This window comes from Heliconius melpomene, chromosome 1 (assembly GCF_056956725.1).
Source record: "Heliconius melpomene rosina isolate 202511_hmr_F chromosome 1, ASM5695672v1, whole genome shotgun sequence".
NCBI classification, from domain to species: domain Eukaryota; kingdom Metazoa; phylum Arthropoda; class Insecta; order Lepidoptera; family Nymphalidae; genus Heliconius; species Heliconius melpomene.
Window position 1 is genome coordinate 7982852 of NC_140389.1, and position 26262 is coordinate 8009113.

The 26262-nt window shown below is 35.1% G+C and overlaps 7 protein-coding genes across 7 annotated transcripts; 2 read left to right on the top strand and 5 right to left on the bottom strand.

The window, feature by feature from the left end:
- Positions 1 to 221: 221 nt before the first annotated feature.
- LOC146541166 (uncharacterized) lies at positions 222 to 1419 on the bottom strand. Its single transcript, XM_085188084.1, has 2 exons — positions 1260 to 1419; positions 222 to 1119 (listed from the first exon to the last, which is right to left on the bottom strand). Exons 1-2 carry the CDS (start codon positions 1344 to 1346, stop codon positions 322 to 324), a joined length of 885 nt encoding a protein of 294 aa, XP_085044210.1. The 5' UTR covers positions 1347 to 1419; the 3' UTR covers positions 222 to 321.
- A 4510-nt stretch (positions 1420 to 5929) lies between these two features.
- Positions 5930 to 6842, bottom strand: LOC146541167 (uncharacterized). The gene is made up of 2 exons (XM_085188415.1): positions 6799 to 6842; positions 5930 to 6693 (listed from the first exon to the last, which is right to left on the bottom strand). The coding sequence occupies exons 1-2, from the start codon at positions 6808 to 6810 to the stop codon at positions 6094 to 6096; spliced, it is 612 nt and encodes a 203-aa protein (XP_085044541.1). The 5' UTR covers positions 6811 to 6842; the 3' UTR covers positions 5930 to 6093.
- Positions 6843 to 9929: 3087 nt separating this feature from the next.
- On the top strand, positions 9930 to 10724 carry LOC146541168 (uncharacterized). Its single transcript, XM_085188541.1, has 2 exons — positions 9930 to 9967; positions 10054 to 10724. The coding sequence occupies exons 1-2, from the start codon at positions 9956 to 9958 to the stop codon at positions 10648 to 10650; spliced, it is 609 nt and encodes a 202-aa protein (XP_085044667.1). The 5' UTR covers positions 9930 to 9955; the 3' UTR covers positions 10651 to 10724.
- A 2526-nt stretch (positions 10725 to 13250) lies between these two features.
- Positions 13251 to 14306, top strand: LOC146541169 (uncharacterized). The gene is made up of 2 exons (XM_085188299.1): positions 13251 to 13288; positions 13365 to 14306. The coding sequence occupies exons 1-2, from the start codon at positions 13277 to 13279 to the stop codon at positions 14025 to 14027; spliced, it is 675 nt and encodes a 224-aa protein (XP_085044425.1). The 5' UTR covers positions 13251 to 13276; the 3' UTR covers positions 14028 to 14306.
- Positions 14307 to 15461: 1155 nt separating this feature from the next.
- LOC146541170 (uncharacterized) lies at positions 15462 to 16505 on the bottom strand. Its single transcript, XM_085188198.1, has 2 exons — positions 16368 to 16505; positions 15462 to 16245 (listed from the first exon to the last, which is right to left on the bottom strand). The coding sequence occupies exons 1-2, from the start codon at positions 16377 to 16379 to the stop codon at positions 15577 to 15579; spliced, it is 681 nt and encodes a 226-aa protein (XP_085044324.1). The 5' UTR covers positions 16380 to 16505; the 3' UTR covers positions 15462 to 15576.
- A 644-nt stretch (positions 16506 to 17149) lies between these two features.
- LOC146541171 (larval/pupal rigid cuticle protein 66-like) lies at positions 17150 to 18085 on the bottom strand. The gene is made up of 2 exons (XM_085188916.1): positions 17729 to 18085; positions 17150 to 17651 (listed from the first exon to the last, which is right to left on the bottom strand). The coding sequence occupies exons 1-2, from the start codon at positions 17738 to 17740 to the stop codon at positions 17256 to 17258; spliced, it is 408 nt and encodes a 135-aa protein (XP_085045042.1). The 5' UTR covers positions 17741 to 18085; the 3' UTR covers positions 17150 to 17255.
- A 177-nt stretch (positions 18086 to 18262) lies between these two features.
- Positions 18263 to 19449, bottom strand: LOC146541172 (uncharacterized). Its single transcript, XM_085195537.1, has 2 exons — positions 19343 to 19449; positions 18263 to 19164 (listed from the first exon to the last, which is right to left on the bottom strand). Exons 1-2 carry the CDS (start codon positions 19352 to 19354, stop codon positions 18646 to 18648), a joined length of 531 nt encoding a protein of 176 aa, XP_085051663.1. The 5' UTR covers positions 19355 to 19449; the 3' UTR covers positions 18263 to 18645.
- Between the last annotated feature and the right edge of the window lie 6813 nt (positions 19450 to 26262).

Sequence of the window (26262 nt, forward strand, 5' to 3'; positions counted from 1 at the left end):
TGTGATTAGAATTAATGAATGCAAAAACTGCGTTATTACATTGCGGCATTCGTTTTTTCATAGTATCTCGTATGTACGTAAAATTTAAATGAGCTATTTGGTCAAAACATACACTCACATATAGTGAGTTACATATATTAGTGACATTTGAATACTTAGACAAAATATTTTATAGTTACATACTTTAAGGTGAACAGGTAGTTTTAATAACACCAAAACACTTTATATTAAAAAAGTCGTTTAATTTAATATGTATGCAAATGTACAAAAATATTATTTACATGGCAACTTCGATCTAAAACTAGGATTTTATATATTCGTTTACCAGTAGTTGGCGATGGGGTTGGCGTAGCCGTAGGCGGAGTAGTAGGGGGCGTTAACGGCGTAACGGGCAGCGACTAATGGGGCCGCGGACGAGTACAGGGAAGGAGCCAGGTAAGACCGGGAGGATACGACGGGACCTGCAGCGTATACGGATGGGGCATAAGAGTGGGCAGCTACAACAGCTGGAGCAGAGGAGTATACTGCGGGTGCAGCGTACGAGCGGGCAGCGACAACAGCTGGAGCAGATGCAGCGTATACTGCAGGAGCGTAAGAGTGGGCGGCGACGACTGCGGGGGCAGACGCGGCGTATACGGCGGGAGAGGCGGCTACTACGGCGGGAGATGAGGCAACTACGGCAGGGGAGAAGGCACGGGCGGCGATAACTTCTGGGGCGGCGGCGACTACGGCGGGAGCGGCGGCGACTACAGAGGGAGCAGCAGCGACTACAGAGGGTGCGGCGGCAACAACAGCGGGAGCGGCGACGCGGGCGGCGACCACGGCGGGAGCTACGGCGGCGACGGGGGCGACCACACCGGGTTCTTTGCGGACAACGGCATTGAAGCCGTTCACATCATCAGCGGCGTAGTCAACAACACGTCTGGAGCCATCAGGTTCGATCAGAGAGTACTGTCCTTGTACGTTGCCACCGCTGCGGCTCTCCACTTGGCTCTTGAAGTCGCCGCTGTAGGGATCAGCGACGTCGTACGCGAAGCTTGAGTAGTCGGCGTCTGCTCGCGCCACTGGCACCACTGAGCAGTGGGCCACAGCGGCCACGGCGGCGAGTACTACAACCAACTGTAAATAAACAACATAATTATTAAATAATCTTAAAATCAATCAAAATCAATTAACAAGAATGATCGTAAAATTATATCTCAACTATTTTACAAGTATAATTAACTCAATAGATAAATAGTAAGACAAGTAACAATTACCTTAGCTGCCATTGCTTCTTGGACAAGTGAATCTCGTGGAATGAGTACAGAAGTGTCCGTCTTTGAGCTTTTATATGGAATGTACATACGAGGGCGTGTCGACTAAGTTGATCTTTAAAAAAGCGTACGCTAATGTAGTCGGTGGATCCGGAAACGCAAGGCCGCCAGTACTATGGAAAGCATAAAGAAATGACTCGGTGTCATTATCGCGCACGTTATTCATCGCTATAAGAGTAATAGTAGCTTAAGACAATATATAGATCATATTGTATGTTGATACTTTTTAATTTTATATATTATGTTAACTAAGTTAAAGATTATTTACTTTTTAATTGGTTTAGTATAGTGGCAAATTTAAATATATAAACTTCGATGAAATTAAAATTAGCATTATAAATATCCGTCTCAGGAAAATGCTATTTTTCTTCATGGAACTGAGATTTTAACTATCAGCACATAACTATTCTTAAATACGAGTAGGTAAAACCTGGTGTTAAAACACTCTTTTCGGCACTTTGTGCTCAGTTTTCGGAAACTTCGCCGCTTTATGGCCTGATACCTAAGCGAGGAAATGAAAATAATTCATTCTACAAAGTGGGAATCCAACCCACAACCGTCGTAATTACAGACAGTCTCAAAATATTATATAATATTTATTAGCTCTTATATATTTTTATTTTCCTATAAACTTATACTTATATTTTTAATTTTTTTATTCCTCTAGTAGTTTAAGGAAGACCAAAACATGTCAGTTGATTATTGTGTCAGAACCGTAAAGTTTGTATGTAAATCATGCGCAAAATGCTTACGGAATTTCGCAAGCTGGACCCAATCACGTTCGTGGCGCAGTCTAGACTTTAAAACCTTTATGAACATTTAGTAAACTTTAATATAATATATTCGTCCATTTTTGTGACATTTTATGACTGAGATTGTATTAGATACAATTGTATGCCAAAAGAATCTGAAAATGGCGTTTGGCCTGTAAAAAAAGTATTTTATTGTTAGCTTTCGTGCTTGTTATCGTGTCACGTTTATAACTTGAGGAGGCAAATGTAGATATCATAATATTATCGCACCTACATAGACTACTTATTTGGTAAAGGTGGTTGTAGTAGTTACTTACATTTTAAATGATATGAGTTAAGGAAAAATCGTAAGAGACGGATATTTAATTTTATTACGTTTTAATATACATGACGTGAGGCCGTCATGGCGCAGTGAAACAGCCTGTGACTGTTAAAGCAACGCTTATGGGTTCGATTCTCACTCGGAGGTATTAATTATTTGAATTTCTTAGGTCTAGTAAAAAGACAAAGCGCCATTTTGAGCCATTTTGAGCACATTTACATCACGCTGTTGCGGAACTGAACACCGCGCTTTAACTCGTTATCAGAGCGAGAAAATAAAAATATTCTTTCATTTCTCCAAGTAGGAATCGAACCCACGACCGTCGCTTCGCACGCTTGTACCCTACACCACGACGGCTCCAAATAGAACAAACAACTTCAAAACAAGTAATATTTAGCGTACTAAATGCTGTTAAATAATATCATAAGCATGAAGAATAATTATTAGAAAATAGTATTTAGGAGAACCAGCGCAAGGTCGTCAAGTTGTAGTTACAAGTAGTTTATAGTAGTAGTAATTGAGCTTCGTACACGATCATTTGCGGAAATATTATCGATGACACATAAATACTGAATTTACTTCCGGTTGCTTAAACTAACTTATACGTAAGTAATAATTTAGAAAATATTCGCGTGAATTGCAGATTCAATCACCACTATTTAGAAAATACTCATTTCGTTTATATTACGGCTTCGCCTGCGTGAACTACGTTATTATTAATTTCTGTCTCCATGAGTACCTACGTCCTATAAGTGACGTCCATGCAAAATTTGAGACTCCTAGCATTTGTAGTAAAGAAGTTTCATACAAACTTTCCACCCCAAAAACAACCCCTTAAAAGTCGAATATTGCAAATTCCCGTCTTAGCGAGCACCTACGTCCCATAAACAACTCCTATGCAAAATTCGAGGTTCCTAGCACATGTAGTTTCTGAGATTTCGTGATGAGTGAGTGACCTTTCGATTTTATATATATAGATTAAAATAATTCAAATAATAATAATAATTATTATTATTAATTTACAAAACAAATTTAAATAAAACATAAAAAAATAAAATGATCTTGATAATTATTATTATAATTATCATCACGGAGGCCAGTCGTGGCGTAGAGGAAAAACCGTGCGACAATAAATACGAGTCTGTGTGGATTCGATTCCCCCTCGAGTAAATGAAATATTTATTATTTTCATTTACTCACTATAGTAACAAGGGGAAGTGCGGCGTTGAGTTACGCCATTCAACATGCAATGCCTCCCGAATTGAGTGGAAAGTGGGGATAGGAAGTGTCTTAATTTTAACGGAGTGTTTGTTAATACAAATTAGGTTGCCAAGTTACCTGTGCCTATACTGTAATATGTAGATTTTTGTATCGCTTAATGTATAAAACTCAATAATTTACATAGTCGAATAATTATGTAATTAAAAATAATCTTGTGTTCATGCTAAAATATGCGATAAAGTGTTTTTATTAATAAATTTGACTTTTTATTATAAATGTCATGTCTATATTTGATTTTTACAGCCTGATTGCGTTTTCTGTGTATAAAATGTTTAAAAGTGTAATTAAAGAAACATAAGATAGCTACTTTAGGTCACTTGTATAATATAAGTAGCGATAAAAATCATCTAAAATATTACGTAAATTAGCCACTTTTGCGTAAAAATACGGTATTTTATTTTCAAATACATAATTCATTAATAGACATCGTATTATATGCATATAATCCGTTAATTACTTTACGTTAGTTAATTATTTCGCAATATATCCCAAATTTAGCAGGGTAGGCAGAAAGGACCTGGGAACCTAGTTTAAAGATACGCAGTTCCTATCAAGATACTATCGCTTTCCACTTTCCGTGTTGATGAAATGAAAATATTAAATAATACATTTTGTTGAATAGAAATCGAACTCTCAATAGTCCCCTACCACACACCTGCCCTGTCCACAGTGCCCCTGCGCTTTAAATTAAATTAATATAATTGTTTACACTCATTTACCACGTGCGCATGTACTGTGCAGAAATCTTTTAATAGATCGCGTCAGCCCTCACTGCCCCAGATACTCAAGGTGATCCAGAGAAATTATACTCCTCGTTTACATGTAACTTTGTTATTGTTAGTTATTGTTAAGTAAGTGTTTAACTATTCAAGTTTAACTATTATAAAAATCATTTGCGAAATTGTGGAATTTATCTTTTTTAAGGCTGTTTATACTTAAATTTTGTTATAGAAATCTTACCAGAAAATATATTTAAAAATATTACCAGAGCGAGGAATTCATTCAGAGTGGGGTTGCCTAGCGATTGATACTTAACGAGAATAAACACTTAAAAAGCTATCATCACCTATTTCCATATTTTTGCTCATTGAGACGAAATTCCCATTAGGTACTGGGAATCGACCTACAAGCATCTGACACGTTTTAGCTTCACTAAGTTTCTATTGTAATAAATCTTTTCCTATATCTAATTTTATCAAAGGCTTGGGTAAATTATATGATAATATGGTTACAAAATCTTTAGGATTTTGTATTAAGGCTTGGCTACTTTCATTGTTCAGCAATCGACATTGGCGTGATGTAATAACAAGTTGACTAAGCAAATAAATGTTGAATTCGTATACGAGTAGGTATAGAGAGTGCAGTTAAGTTTTAACCGCCAAACAGAGGCTTCAATTAAGTTAATAAAAAAACTAAATGAATAAAGTGCAGGTTTTAGTTCTGTTCAGAACAGAAGCTGAGAAGAGATTTGTAATATAAATGTAAAACTAGTTTTAACACGCGGTTTTGCTTATGAGGTCTAAGATAATCAAAGCTGTATAAGATGAATGACTTAGATATGTTAACTTGACGCCTATATTTTAACTTTATGACTAACTTTCCTAGATATATTAAGTTCTTTTTGAGATTAGCTCGTTGATTCACACAGTTTTAAATATATGTCCTATATTTATAGGACTTTATAAACTAGTGACTCGTATAACATTTGAGTTATGAAAATATCCGACAAATGAATCAAATAAAAACCTGATTAAATTACTTGCGGAAAACCAATAAAATTAATATCGGCAAATAGATTGTGGCATGAATAACCGTGCCGTAATCTGTTTGCAATGTATGACTTTAAATACGACACTAGTGGGTTCGAATCTCATTCGGTGGAATGGTAATAATGTCGAAAACAAAAATAATGTGAAAAATATATATAATTTTTTTAGAAAATGTATAAAAATGTTAATATGGCCTGATAAGATATTTTAATACGTTTTCTAAAAAAGTATTTTCGAAGAGCGGTATAACTCTTTAAAAATATTAAAACATTGAACGTTTCCTTTTCCAAATTTCAAAAGGCAAAGAGCGGCGATTAGTTCGGGTTTCGAAATTCGGTGGAAAGTAGGGAAAACAGTGTCTTAACCCTACGTTTCCTATACTTATCCTGTTGTATGTGGGATATAGGTGGATAAATGCAATATTTTTTTAGTAGGTACCCTCGAATTGGACAAAGGTGGGCCGAGCTGCTAGTTTATTAAAATAAAACCTTTTATTTTAAAATATTTTATTGATGAGTTAAATAATATTTACATGAGGCTCTTATTTGTATGAGTATTACACATTCGGGACGTTATTCTACATTGAAGTATACATGACGTGCATTCATCTTCTTGCCATTTTTATCTAACTAGGATCACAGTTTGCGTATTATTTACCATCCGAGACCAGCGGCGTATCCGTGGGCGCCATAGAGGGAGCCGTGGGCAAGAGGAGCGGCGATAGCTCCATGGGCCAAGGGAGCGGACCATGCGTTGTAGGCGAGGGGAGAGACGTGGGCGGCGTATGGAGCGGCGTGCACGAGGGGAGCGGACAGGGCAGCATAGCCTCCATGGTTCACTGAGCTGGATGATGCGGAGTAGGACACGGAGGGAGCGTGGGCAGCGATGGCGAGGGGAGCGGCGTGGGCAGCATAGGCCAGGGGAGCAGAGTGGGCAGCGTAGGCAAGGGGAGCGGCATGAGCGACGGGAGCAGCGACCACGGCGTGAGCGGCGTGGGCGATGACAGCAGGGTCCTTGCGGACGATGGCGTTGAAACCAGAGTGGGCATCGGCGGCGTAGTCTACGACGCGGCGGCTGCCGTCAGCCTCAATGAGGGAGTATTGGCCGACCACATTGTCTCCGACGCGAGACTCGTGCTGGCTCTTCACGTCTCCGCTGTGGGGGTCGTGCACTCCATAGGAGAAGCTGCTGTAGTCAGCGCCATGGATAGCGCTGCTCTGAGCTACTGCGACCAATAGGGCGAAAACTGCGACCTTGAAATAAACGTAAAATCATATTGTTAGTATAAATATATTTATATTATTTCCCATAATTTAAACGTTATTTTTCGTATTGGTTAGCATTGCTTGCTGTTATACCTTGGAGAACATGTTGTATTGTTTGCTGTGTCCGAAACAACTAATGCTCGTTGAGGGACGGCCGCCTTTATATAGTGCTTCATTTTAAAGTATATGCGTGTCCAACGTAATCAGATTTGTAGCAGGAACTTGTGAAAGACTCGCAACATTGACCTACGTTCACAAGGAAACATTCTTTTTTATTACATATTATATTCTATGTCTTGGCGGTGGAATTGATTGTTCCTTGGTTAGGTAATATTTGGTAAACTATGTGCCTATATTTTTATAATGCGGTTATATTTTTCATTCATATCCTTGCTAATAATTGAATTAATTAGAAATATAAAAGTTAAATATATATCTTCATTTTGATTTTTCTGTTAGTTGAAATAATTAATATATGTAAAAAAATAATAAAGCGTATTTTGATGACATTTTCTTTTCTTTTTTTTTCTTTTCTTATGTAGCTGTCATATTTTTAATGAAACTGATCTATTGAAGACCTTTTATATTTTTTTTATAAACGAGTTATAAATTTTTCAATAAATATTGTTTTATTATTTTAGACATACCTATACGAGTATTTCACTATTATCTTAAAATTTAAGATTATATCTTTTATTTTTTAAGTTTATCTATTCACGAAGACTGCAAAAAATCATTCTTATGAAAATATTCCCGAATAAAATTGTTTTCATGATTTTTCCCACATCGGGGGAAAACCCATATTCGTCTCGTTAACAGTCTCACGCCTGTGTCCCTGCGCCATAACAGCCACAAATAAATTAAATTAAAAACAATTAAAAATATAAATTAGTATTTATTGTTTTAATTTATGTAAATATAAAAACTATTAAGCAAATCAAAGTCTGTGATTACGATCGTTGCTGTGCAAAATTTTAATTTAACAAGGCTGTATACATAGACGAGCATAGATAGTAATTTAATACGGCTATTATTCTTTTTTTAGTAACCTTATTAAGTAGAAGTAGATTAGGGGAACTAAGGGAGTATTACTAGAAGTTTCTACTAAGACGAGAAAATGTTAACTTTGGACTTGAAATCTAAGCAAATGAAGTTGCTGGTGACGACTAGTGACATTTAGTACACTTATTTTACTCCAAAGCTAAAACTAGTTAAAAGTGAAGAACGGTTAAACTTGTTTCTAATTTTTCGCTTCATACTCAGAATAGGACGAGACAGTAAAAAAAAGCTTTCTTTATAAACGAATAAGTATTTTAATAAAGTTTCCTTTTTTGAGCGCACTTAACATACGTACAAAGAATGTAGGAAAAAAGGAAGTTAAGGTTAACCTTGATTTAGCTCTGTGACGTGGTGTTAACACATTCTATACATGTTATATAACATAATATTAGGCAACTTAGTAAATAATCAATTATTTTAACTAACATAATAGTATAATAATAATAGAATAGAATAGAAATTTAATAGGAAATTGGTAAACGTAGTGTCCTATCACGAAGTTATCTGCCTATCCTGCCGTGTGCATATTGTGTGGATACAGCGTGAAGTCAAAAATATAGAATACTAGCGACCCCCTTGCGGCTTCGCCCGCTTTTACTACTGGATTATTCATATAATGTATGTTTGCAAAGCACTTAAGATAATGTAAAAATTACTTAAACTCTAATGCAACCCGCATTTTCGTAGTTCCAATAAGGATTTTCCAATTGTTTTACTCGGCAAGGATTTTTTAGTAGGTACCGTAATTTTAAATCTGTGCTACTAATCTTTTCAAGTACTTATTAAAATATCCCGGGCCGCCCGCGTGGCAGGCGAGCATTCTACCACTGAACCACCGATGACTGCTCATGACGCGCTTGTATAAGCAAAACGTCGCGGGGCGCGTTTCGCAGCAAGGATGTTTTGATATTGTAACAACTTCTAAAGTACTTATTAAAATGAAAAAACAGTAAAAGACAGTTTTGATGTACATTAAATGGCCAACGTAACTAATATACTTATTTATATGCTGAGAGTAAGGGATAAGTGAAACTTGACTCGATACAGTTGATGTGTGAACGGCGCGATGTGTCAATAATTAAATGCGTTTTTCTCTAAAACTATTCGCAATTTCGAAATAGTTTAAAAAGCAAATTTTAAATTTAATAAAGTATTTTAAAGGATAAGGATTAATACCATTATAGAGAAATATCCCTAACAATAAAAAATATATTGAAATTACTATTTTTAGACAGAAATATGATCACTACACGTTATTCTTAAAAGATACGAATATGCCATCGCGGACTTTTTTGTAGATCTTATTAAGAGGAACAATACTCCAGTACATTATTTTCATGTAGTACTTACCATTAAAGCAGCGCATGCGCGAAAGTGTCTCAACGGGTAGGACTTTAGACACATTTATCGTATTTATGTTAATTTACATAAGAATGTACAAATAATAAACTATATATAAACCTTCCCTGAGAAATACTCGACCTAATGGTGAAAACCGCATAAAAATCCGTTGGGTGGTTTAGAAGAAGAAGAGTTAGAAAGTTCAGACAGACACGAAAAGCGACTTTGTTTTATAAGATATAGGAAGTGACATACTCGTATGTAGGTATACCTATGGTAAGTACCTTAACACAACATTTTTTTTTTAAAAGGTACCTAACCTACAATTTTATACGTGTATTAAACACGTATAAAATTGCTTAATCAATCATTGTGCTTTCCAAAACTTTTAAAGTTTTTAAAGGTAATGTGTTTATGAGTCTATATACATATGTATGCTGGAACCAAACTGATTGATCAATTTTGATGATTATTACTCTAATCGATTCTTCTTAACCTTGCGAGTGCTACTAAGCATGACAACTACACTATTCACCACAGCGACACCAGGAAGCTATACTTATTGCCAAAATAAAAAAAAAAAATCGATGAACTACCTCAAGTGAGTTGAAATCACAATTTATGAAATGTAAGGATTTAAAATTGTTTAAATTATCCCAGCATTTCTAAGTATATGTTTTTATATTCTATAAATATTGTATGTTAATTTCGGCATAACTAATACGCATATTTGAAAGTATTGCTTTTTTCCGGTTTCGCTTCCAAAGTTACAGCTTTGTATCTAATATAAATAGTAGCTGACACAGGGTCAAAACAGTTGCACTCAGAAGTCGAGTAATACACACGTACAATGGCATTCAAGGTAATAGAAGAATAAAATTTCGATTAAAATATCACTTCGTGATTTAATGTATGATAATTATGTATAAATTTTCTTTTTTCATACAGTTCGTAGTTCTCGCTCTCTGCGTAGCAGTCGCTCAAGGCAGCGGTGACTACAGCAGCTTTTCCTATGGAGTGCACGATCCCCACAGTGGAGACGTGAAGAGCCAGCACGAGTCCCGCGTTGGAGACAATGTGGTCGGCCAGTACTCCCTCATTGAAGCTGACGGCAGCCGCCGCGTCGTAGACTACGCCGCCGATGCCCATTCTGGTTTCAACGCCATCGTCCGCAACGACCCCGCCGTCATCGCTCACGCTGCCCACGCCGTGGTCGCCACTCCCGTCGCTCACGCCGCTCCCCTTGCCTACGCTGCCCACTCCGCTCCCCTGGCCTATGCTGCCCACGCCGCACCTCTCGCCATCGCTGCCCACGCTCCCTCTGTGTCCTACTCCGCGTCATCCAGCTCAGTGAACCACGGAGGTTATGCCGCCTTGTCCGCTCCCCTCGTGCACGCCGCTCCCTTGTCCTACGCCCGCGTCGCTCCTGTCGCCTACAACGCATGGTCCGCTCCCTTGGCCCATGGAGCTATTGCTGCCCCTCTTGCCCACGGCTCTCTCTACGGTGCCCACGGTCTCGGATACGCCGCTCGTCTTGCCTTGTAAGAAGCTTATACCAAATCGTTGATCGTTGCCATTCTGTGATTAAAAATATTAATAAAATTTAAAAAGAAACAAAATATATTATTTTATTTTATTTTCCTGTTTTTTTTTAATTAAAATTTTTGAGAAATACATATTTACAAAACGCCTAAATATGTATTTCTTAACACATACATATAAATAAATATAATATAATAAAAATATAAGTGGCACAAGCCTGTGACTGTTGTGGATTCGATTCCCACTCGGAGGAATGAATTATTATTTATTATTATTTAAATTTCTTTGCTCTTATAACAAATAGCTTTGTTGTGCACCGCCACTCAACACGTTATGCCTCGAATATTCGGCAGAAAGTAGGGAATTAAATGTCTTAAATTAGGTTCCCTCTGCCTACCTTGCCAGATGCCAGATATAGCGTGAAGCTGAAAACAACTAAATAAAAATATAATTACGCCATTTAAAAATATATATTTGTAATTATGAAAAGAGTAGATAGAAGAATGGAATGGTTAATTACTTTTTTCTCCACATTCGTTTATTCTCTTATCTTTGGAGACTCTCAAATAGGCTCTTTTTCTAACCAGTTTGGTCAAATATTTCCATAAATATTTAATAAATATGTTGGTTATATGCCATGCAAATTGCAATATTAATAAATATATTTTTGTACTCAGAGTGAAATAAATATGCAAAACCATTTTTATGAATGAATTGTATAATGCTCTAAAATTCTCATATTCAAAATTTGCATCGCCTAAGTTAACAAAACTGCTCATAAAATAAAAACTGGGCCAAACTGAATGAAACTTTTTTGGAACTAAATAGCATTATAACACATAGAATAAAAAAATAATCAAATAAATCGGTTTAGAAATTTCGGCTAAATCTGTGTACAAGCATAAAAAAATTAAATGATTGATGAATTTGAATTGAGAACCTCTTCCTTTTTGACGTCGGTTAAAAAGTGATGGAGCTTATCTAGGATATTTGCTTCGCCAATGGTAAGAAAATGCTCATAAAATACAATTAAAGAGCCGAAATGAATGAAACTTTTATGGGACTGAATAGCAATTATTACGCATCAAAGAAAAAAAGAATCACGAAAATTGTTCAGAAATTTTGACGTACTTAGTGTACATACTTAAAAAATAAAAAATATACTATTCAAAATTAGAACTTCCTCCTTTTTGAAGTCGGTTAAAAAAGGGATGGAGCTAAGCTAGGTGGGACCTAGCTCAAAAAGGGCTGGAGGTCATAGCCTAATTGATTTAGTGTGGTTAATCAACGAAAACACTGTTAATTATATTAGTAATATTGAAATTCAAATTAGTATATTGTTTAATTGCCAATATAAATTTATAAGTGGATGCGTGATCTTCTAAATACGACGTGCATGAAATTGTACTTACAATTGCCAAATTCTTAAATCATTCACGCATGAAAATATTATAAGAAGGATAATATGGCTTATAAAATATATATTTTTTAAATTCTTATATCGACTGTTATTGAGGAGTAAATGGAGAAAATTATATTCTCTCTCTATATCTGTATAGTGATCTGCCAGACGGCTATATTATGAGCTAGGCAAATAACTCTAAATGATCGACGAAATTTAGACATGGAGATAGAATGCATGCGAACCCAAAAGTAGATATTATTAAATAATTGTCTAGAAAATTTTTATTTATCAAGTACACAACGTAGATACTTCTTAGAAAACGTTGATATTTAACATCGATATTTAGTAAAACCAAATAGAGTGCAATTGTTATAAGAAGATCAACCTCGTTATATATAAGCGTCAAATATATATTTTTTAACTTAAAACGTCTAGAATTTACTTAAAGATTTACATAAGGCTCCCTGCTTGGTAAAGATTGAACAATAGAAGTCATCGAACGGAGTATTAACAATACACAAATCTATAGAAGTACATGATGCTATAACCCATTTTGTAGCATTGTTTGTATTATATCGTGAAAATTGTATATTACCGAAGTTAATGACGGTGTTTAGGTGTTTTAGAATAATTAGGAATAAACACATAAATAGAATACTTTGCCCAGTGGGGGCAACGAGCCGAACGACACTCAGTGGGTATACCCCTATTGATCGGGGAAGGTTATATTAAATTACGTTAATCATATCAATGTCACACACTGTATTTGCAGTCAGAATGACTTTGCCCAATCTCAATCTCAATCATCTCTGCCGCAAAAGAGAATCTACATGCAAACTAGTACTAGGTAAAACTAGTTAAAAATAACCTCGTTTACCGTTTGGTTTAGCTCTCTTTCGGTCTGCAAATCTGTGTCTGTATTTAATCAATTTTTACAAGTTGCAAATATACATTACGAATCATTTATAATTGCTTTGTGTAGTTTACTATATTTAAATTCTAGATGCTTATATTAAAGATATTTAATTATCTATTAAAATTGGCACATTTATTTTTTATCATTTCACATTTTATGTAAATTTTGGCAAAAACTCGTACGCTTGCTTGAAAATCACGCCTTTTTCCGGTTTCATTTCCAAATTTAAGCCGCTGTATCTAATATAAATAGAAGCTGTCACAGGGTCAAAACAGTTGCACTCAGTATTCGAGTAAAACACACGTACAATGGCATTCAAGGTAATTAGAATAAAACAAAAAAATATATATTTTTCATTATTTCAAGTATATTAAATTTATGTATTTTGTCATACAGTTCGTAGTTCTTGCTCTCTGCGTGGCAGTCGCTCAAGGCAGCGCTGACATCAGTAGTTTCTCCTATGGAGTCCACGACCCTCACAGCGGCGACGTGAAGAGTCAGCACGAGTCCCGCGTTGGTGACAATGTGATCGGCCAATACTCCCTCATTGAAGCTGACGGCAGCCGCCGCGTTGTAGACTACGCCGCCGATGCCCACTCTGGTTTCAACGCCGTCGTACGCAAAGACCCTGCTATCATCGCCCACGCCGGTCACGCCGTGGTCGCCGCTCCCATCGCTCACGCCGCTCCCCTTGCCTACGCTGCTCACTCCGCTCCCCTGGCCTATGCTGCCCACGCCGCACCCCTCGCCATCGCTGCCCACGCTCCCTCCGTGTCCTACTCCGCGTCCTCCAGCTCCGTGAACCACGGAGGGTACGCCGCCTTGTCCGCTCCCCTCGTACACGCTTCTCCCTTGTCCTACGCCCGTGTTTCTCCCGTCGCCTACAACGCATGGTCCGTTCCCTTGGCCCATGGAGCTATCGCTGCCCCTCTTGCCCATGGATCCCTGTATGGTGCCTCTGGCTACGCTGCTGGTCTCGGATACGGAGCTGGTCTCGGATACGGAGCTGGTCTCGGTTACGGAGCTGGTCTCAGATACGCCGCTCGTCTTGCTTTGTAAGAACCAAAAGTTTATACCAAATCTTTGATCGTTGCCATTCTGTGATTTACAACAATATGATAAAAATATAATATAAAATGAAAAAAAAAAACATTTTAATTATTTCCTTATTTCCTGTAATTTGTTATAATAGCATCATATTTTCGAAGAATTTAGTTAATTCTTATAATATTGTCACAACAACGAAATAAAATTAATAGTAACACACACACACACAAACCCATACCCATACATAACCATAATCTAATAATAGTATTTGGCGCCACACAGCATTAAACTATAGCATCTGCTGCACTTTTGTTATATTAAGTACTTTCTAAAAAGAAAAAAAATATAATTATTTTAATAACTTTTAATTAATTGAGATTAGAATTAGTGGGTCTTAGGTACATTTCAAGAAGTATATATTTCAAGAGTATAATATATTACATATATACGCGTACATATATAAGTAGGTAATATTTTAGTCGAATTATTTAAATGGTAAAGTAATTTTGAATTAAAAGCCATTAAATATTATAAATTTGTTTCATGCTATATCCCAAACACAGCATGGTAAGCGGAGGTAAGTAACAGACTAGTGTTAATATACCTACTCCGTTCCTCACTTTCAGAATTCAAGGTAGAGTACGGTGTTAAGTCCCGCCACTCAATGCTTTGAATTTATCGTTTTAGTTTCCTTTCTTATATTTTCGTAACGTATAAGCAATTATTATAATTTTCTTGTAATATTTACTTTAAATTGCATATAAAGTAATAAGTTTATGTATATTTTCTATTGTATTATGCAATAATTATTGGTAAGTTGAATAAATAAATAAATCAACACTATCGTATTAGAACTAACACACAATATTAAATATTGAAATATTAAGTTATAATAAATGGTAATTTTAAACAATTTCGGTAATTTTTAAATATTTTTTTTACCTTTACCCTAATAAACTCATGTCGTCATATTATAACTTGTAGAATATAATGCGGGCACTACTTGCGTAACGTATGTATCTACAGCAATCATTGCTAACCATTGTATGCGGAAACGGTCAGACCCAAGGATAAGTTATTAGTTAAGTTTTATTTCTCTTTGTGGTTATTTCTTATAATTGTTAAAATATGTTATAATAATTATTTCAAAATACTAGCACTATAGCGTAGTAGTGTTATATATATTGAGTTATATGCACTTTGGTTCCACTCTGCTGACTATTTCTTGTAGGTTTTAGAGTCAATAACCCTGGTTATCTCATAAAAATCTATTTTCTTTACTATAACAAAAACTAAATATATTCAAGGCCGCGTATATTACCGTCTAAACAAAATAATAAAGAAAATAGTTTTTTTTTATAAATAAAATTACAAATAAGTAAAATAAGAAGTATAAATAAGTAGTAAAAATTAAAAAAGTCTTCTATTTAAAAATAAAAGATAAAGTAACTTGTATAAAGTTTTTTAATTGATCACAGCAAGTTCATCATCATTCATCATTCATAACCATCGTCATAATTATTAATTAGGTAGGTACATAAATAAGTTCTTATATCATTATTTAGTAGTGTCCGAGACCGTGAGCGCCGTATGCTACTCCGTGACCGAGGTGGCCAGCCAGACCAGCATGAGCCAAGGGTGCAGCTGCGGCATAACCAAGGGGAGCGGCGAGGGCACCGTGGGCTAAGGGAGCGGCGAGTGCACCATGGCCCCAGGGAGCAGCAAGGGCACCATGAGCTAAGGGAGCGGCGATGGCACCATGGGCCAATGGGGCGGCATAACCTCCATGAGCTACTGAGCTTGAAGATGCAGAGTAAGACACGGCGGGTCCAGCGATGACAGCGGGAGCAGCGTGAGCGATGGGAGCTACACGGGCAGCGTATGCGAGGGGAGCGGCATGAGCCAGAGGAGCGGCTACAACTGCAGGGGCCGCGTGGGCAAGGGGTGCGGCTACAACGGCGGGAGCGGCGTGGGCAATGAGAGCCGGGTCTTTGCGTACGATGGCGTTGAATCCAGAGTGGGCATCAGCGGCATAGTCCACGGTGCGGCGACTTCCATCAGATTCCAACAAGGAGTACTGGCCGACAACATTGTCTCCGACGCGGGTTTCGTGTTGGCTCTTCACGTCGCCGGTGTGTGGGTCCGCAACTCCATAAGAGAAGCTGGTGTAGTCAGCACCGTGGATGGCGCTGCCTTGAGCGGCTGCTACCAACAAAGCGACGACGAAGAACTGGAAAAATAATATTATGTTACAGAAAGCCAAACCCATATTTTCTTTCATTTTATTTTAACAAAGGTTTTATTATTATAAAATAAACTCAACTAAGTTTAAAGGCAATGGATTATTATTACCTTAGCTGCCATTTTGAAACGTTTAATTTTGTTGCACAGCGAACTGAGAATGTTAGGTCCTGGTTACAGTAGGGCTTTTATACAAGTCCTGTACAATCATTCGACGCTATTAATAGGAAATAAATGACAGGTACGCCTTCTAGGTCACGCGAAGTGAATGCTTTTCAGAGTTCAATTTCGTTAGCTTACAATTATTGGTTACGCGGAACTTGGTCGGTCAGTCGCTGCGCTGGACCACGCCAACGGATACAAGTACAAACAATAGAATGTATAATGCTCAAAGGAAACTAATCCATATTAACGACATTGACCGTAACAACGTCCGTTTCTAACTGTTTGACCTTCACAGTTATAAAAGGTTTTTAAGTATTCGTTTTAATTAGCTTAAATTCTTGTTTTAATATTGCAAATTAAGACTTATTCCAGTGTCATCTACATATAATTTTGCAATATTATATCATATTTAAAAACTTCCTTATAAATTGTATTATATTGTATTGCATATAAATAATAATAATTTTAATTTTAAGTGTAGGTAATGTTTCCTAAGTAGATATTAAAATATGGAACTTTATAATATGATAAGGATATTATGCGTATAGGTGTTAATTTATGTACTTGATCATCAGATGCTAACTAGTAAGATATAATTTTCATTTAAAATATAATGTATGGTGCAGAACCTACTATTACTATAACATAGTGCATATTGTATGCCTAACGAACTCCCGGATATAGGATAATATTGTCTTTTAATATAAAAAATACAATCAAACAAAATATTAAATCATAGAAAATTTATTATGTACACTATTTACATAACCTAATCTTGTAGTACAAAGATGACAAAAGTACTTGAAATCCCAGTTAAAAGCCGATTGTTGTTATTTAGTAGACGAATGGATAACGTCCGTAGGGGTATCCGTAGGGAAGAGCTCCGTATTTGGCATATCCGTAGGCGGAATAGGGGTAGGCACCATAGGGGTAGGCACCATAGGGGTAGGCACCATAGGGGTAGGCACCATATGGGTAAGCGGGAGCTAAAGGGGCGAGGAGAGCGGGGTCTTTCTTTACAACAGCGTTAAAGCCTTCGGCTCCTGCAGAGTAGTCAACGGTACGGCGGGTGCCATCAGATTCCAACAAAGAGTATTGTCCCAAAACATTTTGACCAGCTCTGCTCTCGACTTGGCTCTTGAAGTCACCGGTGTAAGGGTCAGCTACTCCATAAGAGAAGCTGGAGAAATCGGCGCTCACGGCAGCCACCAAGGCGAAAAGGACAACGAACTGAGAAAAATAATGAATACTGTTAATTTATTTACATTTTGTAAATTTAATTAAAATTTGAATGACTAAAAATTTACCTTCGCAACCATTTTGTAAGGATGTTGTTGTGACTACGTTGATGAGTCCTGAGTATGTGATGCTTTGGTAGGCTTCACATCGGCTTTTTATATTCAGCTTTTGATCCAGTTCTACTTTAACTTGTTTCATTAAAAAAGAAATTCAGGAAATATCTAAAAGTCAAGATCATTCGGGCGATGCACTCAATGAAATGTTTCATTGTGGTACGGTCGGTTGTACGCATATATGTTTACCAAACTGTCGCATATCTTAGTCTTACTTGATTACCAGTCAGACCTTGAATACGAGCGCGATATAAATAATTTTTATTTCCAGATTTATTAAAGGGCAGCTAATAGCAATATTCGTATTTTAACTCTAGAATATATTAAAGCATTGTATATTAAAATTAGATTTTTTTAATGATTTTTAAACGAAATTTGTCTTGTGAAAATGTATAATAAGAATGTCTTTATAAAATTAGAAGTTAGTCTTAGATTTTTTAATAATGTAGTATTTTTTATTTATATTACTTACACTTAAAAAAACAACAGTTAGTTTTTGCACATATTTATTTATGTATATACATAAAATGTAGAGCAACAAACAAAATTACATAAATATATTCATATTTCACAAGTCCATATTAATTGCGAATATACCAAACACTATTCACTATACTAAGCAATTTCTTCTAAAATACAGTATTTTCTCCTATTTCATCATCTATTATACTGATTTCTTGAGAGGCAGACGGCAAAAGACGGCAAAATGATGACTCGCGTCCCCATTACCTGTCCCGATAAGCTCTTTGAGAGATGGCGACAACAGAATGTTCTAGTTTATTCGCAGCCAATATCAATTCTACTGATTAAATGTAAATCGCTAAATTGTTATTCGGGGTCCGTTTAATGCAAATTTCGTTATGCCCAACTGGTTAGATCCAAGGATTGTGTCCGTTAGAGAAGGTGGGGTGAATAACCGAGCTCCTAGTAATGGTGACAGGAGCGGGGGTTACATTTGGTACATTTTCTGGCCAACCCTGTGTGCTGTAAGAGGCAGTGCTGGCTGTATTGTATTGCACTTCTTGGGCTTTGTTTGATGACCGAGTAGTTTCTTCGGGACGGTTGTATTGCTGCCTGTTGGACTCTTGGTTGGGTTGGTTGATTTGTGGCCTAACCTGGTTATTTACGGTTGCAAGGAATCCAGTTATGTCGTTTGCGCTGTAATCTACGGTGCGTTTGACTCCATCAGGCTGCACTAAAGAGTACTGTCCGATAACAATGTCTCCTCGTCGGCTCTCCTGCTGGCTTTTGATGTCTCCAGTTTGGGCGTCATTTACTTCATAAGCGAAACTGTAGTTAGGTTCAGGATATGGTTCTAAGAAAATTGGGACTGGAGCTGGATGCAGGACCATGCTTTGAACAGCAATGATCAGCCCAGAGAAGAATACCACCTGAAAGTTTAAATATATTATTTACTTATTGTATTAAATCTAATTTTGTCTTGAAAATTTGGTTATCTAAAAGCAATTCATAGATGCAAAAAATAAATGTAAATTATATGATTTACCTTAAAATTATATTTAATTTTATAATAAAATGTATAAAAATATATATTTTAAAATTAATTACCTTGTTCAACATCTTGGAAATTAGATTGATTGTTGCTTGTTGTATCTTGCACAGATGTCAAGTGTGACTACAAAATGAATTCCCCACAATTTATATGAATAGAAATGAAAAATAATACCCCATTTCGTAATGAGGATTATATTTCAGAGGGAAGTAGAGCATTTGTTGAACCTATTCGGCGTCTAGATTCTCGTATTGCAATTTAATACTTCACATACATATTATTTAATGTTGAATTTGAAATTTAGATATTTTTTTATTTCTGCATCATGTTCATGTGTCATGGTAGGCAGAGGAACCTAGTGTTAAAACACTCCGTTCGCCACTTTCTGCTTAATTGTTGAAACATTATATGTTGAGGAAACGAAACTAAATGCGGCGATTTATCTTACCAAAGTGAGGAAATGAAAATAACTCATTCTATCGACCCCACAATCGTCGTATTTACAGTTACCCGCTATTCCACTGGGCCACGACGGCCTCATGTTTTATAGCTTAGAACTTTATGTGTTAGAGATTTTTTGTATATTAAATGCATCCCATCTAAACCTAAACATTTTATGACATTTTAAAATTCTAAATGACCTGTAGGATATCTTAGAAATGAGGAATATTTCAATTATTATAATAGCATTATACATAATTTAAAGCGTAAATGTAAACTAGACAAGATATTTGCTCTACTATTTTTGTACAAGAACTAGTTTTACTATAAACAAGAAGTAGTTATACTAAAACAAAACGAAGATTTGGACAAGACTCATCCGATCGTAAACATACTTATGCAATACTAAATGATGCCAGTGAACTCCACTAAATGTTTGACCGTGGCAATGAACTTCACTGGATGCTCAAAAGTATAAAAAACCGGTTGTGATGGAGTCGTGTTTATGTGGAGGTTCGGCAGTTCCTTAGATATAATTATAATGTTAATGAGAGCGCAGAGTTAAGGAGTGTCTTGACATTATGTTCTCCCTGCTAACCGTTTTGTATGCGGGATAAAGCGTGAAGCTATTAAACAAAATAATGCCATAATCTTTTAAATTTTATACGTGTCCTAGGTTCGAATTGTATATGAGACACCTAGTATTTATCGGCTATTTTTACTGACGGAAGAGAATGCACGCATGGAAATATAATATTGATAAATAGTTAAAGTGTTCATTATTTATTTTATTTTTAAAATTAAAATAATTAATAATTAATAAATTTTCATAAATAATAAAAATCACAATATAAAGTTATAATAAAAAAACAAAATATTTATATTTAAAAAAAATCATAGTCGAAAAATTATCCATTCGAAACATTAACCCGCGGAACCCTAAAAAGGTGGCTTGACCTTTGAAACATTAAAATATACGCTACTCATCTTAAATGTATGGCAATAAAGATGATAATTGCTACGAGTAGATATGTATATGCAAGTGCAAGTGATTTAAACGACTTTGTATAACACTTCGAGGTGTAAGTGAAAGCGATTCTGGTTTCCTGGATTTATAATGTAAACCCCTTTACACTTTATTTGTTGTATATATTTTTTTTATTGAAAAGATGAATATTTATATTTTTTTTCTGCAAATTAGCTGTTAAAAAGTCTATACCGTTGAATCCGTCGTTGAGTTCAGCCTATTAAACGAAAGTGTGTGTCTATTAAACGGAGTGTTTTAACACTAGGTTCGCAGGTTCCCTCTATCCACCCTGCTATGCGTGTAATAAAATGTGAAGCTAAAATAAATAATTATATTAAAAGCCACGTGAATTCACTAGTATTATGTTGACGAAAGGTACTTTTACTTTTATTGTTTGGTTATTGATATCGTCAAGGTTCCGTTTCACTTGAGGCCGTTTCGCCGTATTGTTTTAGTTTTGTGTCCTTTTGAAACTACATATATAAGTAGAGTCGGCGTGAGAGGTGCAATAAATAAGATTGTGCTTACTATACAAGTTTATTGCTAGTAGGGCTTAAATTTTTAAATTATTTGATATTTTTATAATTCATTTAGGTATTATATTCTTAACGCATTTTTAATTATTTTTATAATTATGATACGTTTTAATATAAAATATGTATACAAATATTAATACAAGATTATTAATAACTTGGGACACAGTTTCATTTTCTATATATTCACAGTTTCCAAGAGTCGTAGGTTCACATCAGTCTATGTTAAAATGTTTTCTTAAATAAAGAATAACAAGTTTAAGCTTGTTAAGTCATGCTTGCTATTTATTTCACCGGAAGAAACTCGTGACTAAACTTTTATTACTAACTTTATTAGTAGTTCTGCAAGTAATCTTTTTAACTTAACTTTTTATGTTACTTTTTGTGTCACCTTGAACTTACTTTGTGTAGTTAATGTACGGAGTCACGGTCATAGCGAATTTAGGACATATTTTTTAAAATTGGATATATTGTGTTTCTTTATAAATTAGTTAGAAATATTAAATGGCTTTTAGTTTATGAGAAATTAGCGAACAAATATACGTACACTTATTCCGAATATTATCCAATTTCAACTATATCATACATGTTTAACTGACAACTTATTTTTTTGAATTCATATTTCGGTATTTTGGTATTTTTTAATTGTCAATTAACCCAAAAGTATATTTATTGGCACTACCATTTGGAGGCTTGGAATCCAGTGGAATCCAATGAGAAACCCAACAATGGTCCTTTAAATATGTTTATTTGCATTTTTTAATCCAATAACCATATGTCGAAAAATATGTATGTCGTTTTCCCATATTTAATATTACACGTCTGTATTATAATATTTTTTTAGCTTCATACTAGTTTTAATGTCTTTTATACATACATTTTCGATATTAATATATGTTAAAGGAGGCCGTCATGGCGCAGAATCACAAGTACGTAATTGTAACGCGACGGTTGTGGGTTCGATCCCAACTAGAGGATATGAATTGTACCAAGGCAAGCCCGGCGTTGAGTTCCGCCACTCAACACGTTAAAGCCTCGAAAAATTTGTCGAAAAGTAGGAAATAGAGTGTCCTAACAGTAGGTTCCCACAGTCTACTCTGATATACGCGGGATACATCTTGAGGCTGATTTATTTTTTTTATATATTTATAAGTGAATGAAAATCGATTAATAGAGAAAATTCTCATTAATTTCTCTTTTCTTATAAATATTCACCATATAATTTCTCATAAATTGTACCACACGATACACAAGTGTCAGTATAATTAGAATATTTCATATCTATTTCACGTTGGTTGATGGATGCCATTATTTAAACTAACTTATTATTATTATGTCTATCTGTGGTTTTCAAAAAAAAAAAATATTATCAGATTATTTAAACTCATTTCTGGTTGTCTGTTTGTGGGATGTGGTATTTGAAAATGTATGAAGACGTGGTTTTTTTATATAAACATTCTTAAATCTGGCATCTAAATATAGATGGTTGTGGATTCGATAACTACTCAGGTCAATTCATTGTTGTCATATACATTTTATGTTTATTTCATTACCTCAAGGTAATGAAAGAACATGTTGTGTGGAAAGGGGTAAATGGAAACGGGTGTCTTGCCTCTAGGTCCTTTGCTTTTTTACTATGCAGGATAAACTGTACCAGGAAAAAGTACAGGAATTGAACTCGCAATCTTCGTGAAAAAATTACTATATGAATTATTGAATAAATTATTAATTAATTTAGATCTTATAAACTAAATCTAAAGCAGGCGAGTACACATATTAATCTTAATATATGCAATTTGTTTGCTATAATTTTTTATTACTTGTGTTACATCACTGATTCATATTATGGAAACTAGAATGTATCTGCAAGTTCCCACGCATGGCATTAAAGGCTGTGACGTTATTTATTCAATAACACAATATCAACACGTTATTATAAATATAAAATATGATACAGCTATCTATATATTATATATTTTTATTTATACTAATGTATAAGAGGCGACTGGCGATTGATTATCGGTTCGATTCCCAGTTGAGGAGATGAAATATTTAATATTTTCATTTCCTCGCTCGCTTGTAGTGTGAGGGAAAGCGTGGCTTTAAATTCTGTCACTCAACACGCAATGTCTCCAGATTTTGGCGGAAAGTGGGAAGCGGAAGTTTCAGATTCCTTTATTAGGTTCCCAGGTTTAGGTTCCCAATTGAGATATTGCATGTTGAGTAGCGGAACTTAACACCGTGCTCTGAATTTTTAATGAGTGTGGAAATAATAAGAGATATAAGATATAAAATAAATGTAAGTACCACTGCGTTACAACGGCCTTAACAAATTGATGCATAATATAAATTAACATAAGTACATCCACACTTCATATATACACATCCATATTAGCAGGTACTAATAAGCATTATGTATTGGATTTATTATTTTTCAGAACTCAACGCCGTAATCGTTTCAAATTAAGTTCGATTTGTAATTCATCCGGCTTTAATGTCAGAATGCCTCATTTGTTGAATAAGATTAGGATATTATTTTTTGAGTAATTAATTCTGTTATATTGCGTGATACCGACGGAAACTGGAAATAAAGAGCTTTTACAATTAATATCAATAGATATTTTCATACAACACATTATTGTTAATTAACTTTAAATAATTAATATAACGAATTTATGTTAATCAAAGATAAAAGAAACAAAAAAAAAACAGGTTCCCTTTTAATTACCGCAAAATAAATTCGATATTATTAAAATCTAATTATATCTACAGTAAATCGTAATAAATCTTTATATTTATATATTATGTATGTAATGCAAAAAAAGCTATAAATTGTATAACCTTGGTTTTATTGCTCAGGAAATAATTTTAGTTAAGTACTGATTCGTATACAGATTAGGATCGGGTCCAGTAAAATTAACTGCAAATGTCAAAGGTGGTAATGAGTTAGTAATTTAAACAAAAGCTTTATCTTTTGCAAAGTCGACAGATACAAAGTAATTTTACGTTTTGCCCGAGTAAGCGGAGAATCTAGTGTTGAGAGTCTCCATTCTTTCTGCCCGAATTAATTCAAAATTTTGCGTGTTGAGTAGAGAATCTCTGTGTCTTTAATGGATGTATTAAGGAGAAAATGAAAATAAGAATTATATCCACGAGTAAGCTCGAGTAAGCACGAGTAAGATCGAACTCATTAGCCTTATACGAATAATACTATTATAATATACAGATAAATGCCAGTATTAGATGATACTGATAATTATCAATCTTCGTGCGGCGTAGGCAGCGACAACATAGTGATAAATCACTCCGTTCAATCAATTTTAGAGACACCTTCATGTTCGGAGATTACATCCACAACGCTGTCTCTAACGTTACAACGTACTCGTAAAAGTGTTTTTTTTTCTTACATTAGCTATATACTTGTCGATATTTTATTCTTTTACAGTTAATAAGAAGTTTATAAAATTTTGACATAAAAAAAATCTAATATTATTTTTTTCATTTCATAATGGAAATGTATCTGAGTTTACATTCATAAATAACCTTATTTATTAGTTTGGGTAGAATCTGAAAAATCAATTATCCATACAATAGTAGTAGTGTATGTATATGATTTCAAAATAAATGTATCTTCAAGTGCATATAGTTATAGACACTATATTAATATAATAAACGGTAACATAAGAGTTTGGTTTTTTGTCTGTTTGTTTGTCCAAGCATAAGCTATTCAATTGTTTTGGAGATAACTCCAGAACAGTTGAACCTATTTTCAAACAAAGATTGAGGAGGTATATTTCTTCTTATCCAGGAATTTCCACAGTTCAGTCAGAAGTTACTTCACAATTTCAGCACAACGCTACATTTAAAATATTCTATTAAAAGCCGCAATAAATTAATTATTTTACATAAACTTCAGGTTATAAAATGTGTCAAGTGCACGCCTATGAGTGGGGTTTTAAATATGAATAAAATTTTAATTGAATAAATTTTTAGCAATTGTATTCGGCACACGGTAAGGTATAGCTTATAAGGAAATACCCAAGAGGCTAGACTGCCACCAGGTTTGTGCATATCAAACGACTTTTGTTCGACAGTTTAATATATATGAAGGTTACAAAGCCTTTTTTACAAGCCTTGTGTTGTATGGTTATAATAGGGCACCTTGAAACTCAATTTAGTTATTCAATTAAATTTTGGATATTGTTATATGAGAGGAATTCTAATTTATATTTTATTTATATAGGTATAGACATTTTCTCTAAATATTTTTTGTTTTTAAATAAAATATTATAAGTATTCAAAGTGAACCTAGTGTTAAGACGCTCCGTTACAAATTATAAAATAATAATTTGTATAAAATCATTCCCACGATCGGGAATAGAACTAATAACCAATACATTTGCGATCAGACTATAACATTACACCACAATGGTCTTCTTTATTAATCGGTTTAATCGGTTTCTGGAGTGAGACCTCCCGGACGCCCAAGGAAGCGCTGGTTGGATGTCGTGATGCAGGACATGAGATCCAATGGTCTAACCACCGAGGACGCAAAAGGCCGTGCAAAGTGAAGTAGGTTGAGTAGGAAGGCAGAACCTGGCAATAGCCGAGATTAATGCCAGGAGGAAGAAGGTCTTCTTTATTAAATTTTAATCAGCTTCACGCTGTATCCCTCATACAGCAGGGTAGGTAGAGGGAACCTAGTGTTAAGACACTCCGTTCCCTACTTTCTGGAGAATTCCCGAGGCATTGCGGGTTATCAATGTCGCGCTATGCCTCTACACCAGAGGGAAGAAATGGAAATAATAATATAAAATAAATATTTATTCAATTTAATTCTCAGTAAATAACTTAGCATAAGCTATAACATATTGTATATAACTATCTTGGCATCAGACATTCTATGGATTATTCACAACATAATTTACGCTAAGCCCTTTGAAGTTACTAATGTAATATGGACAGAATAGGATTT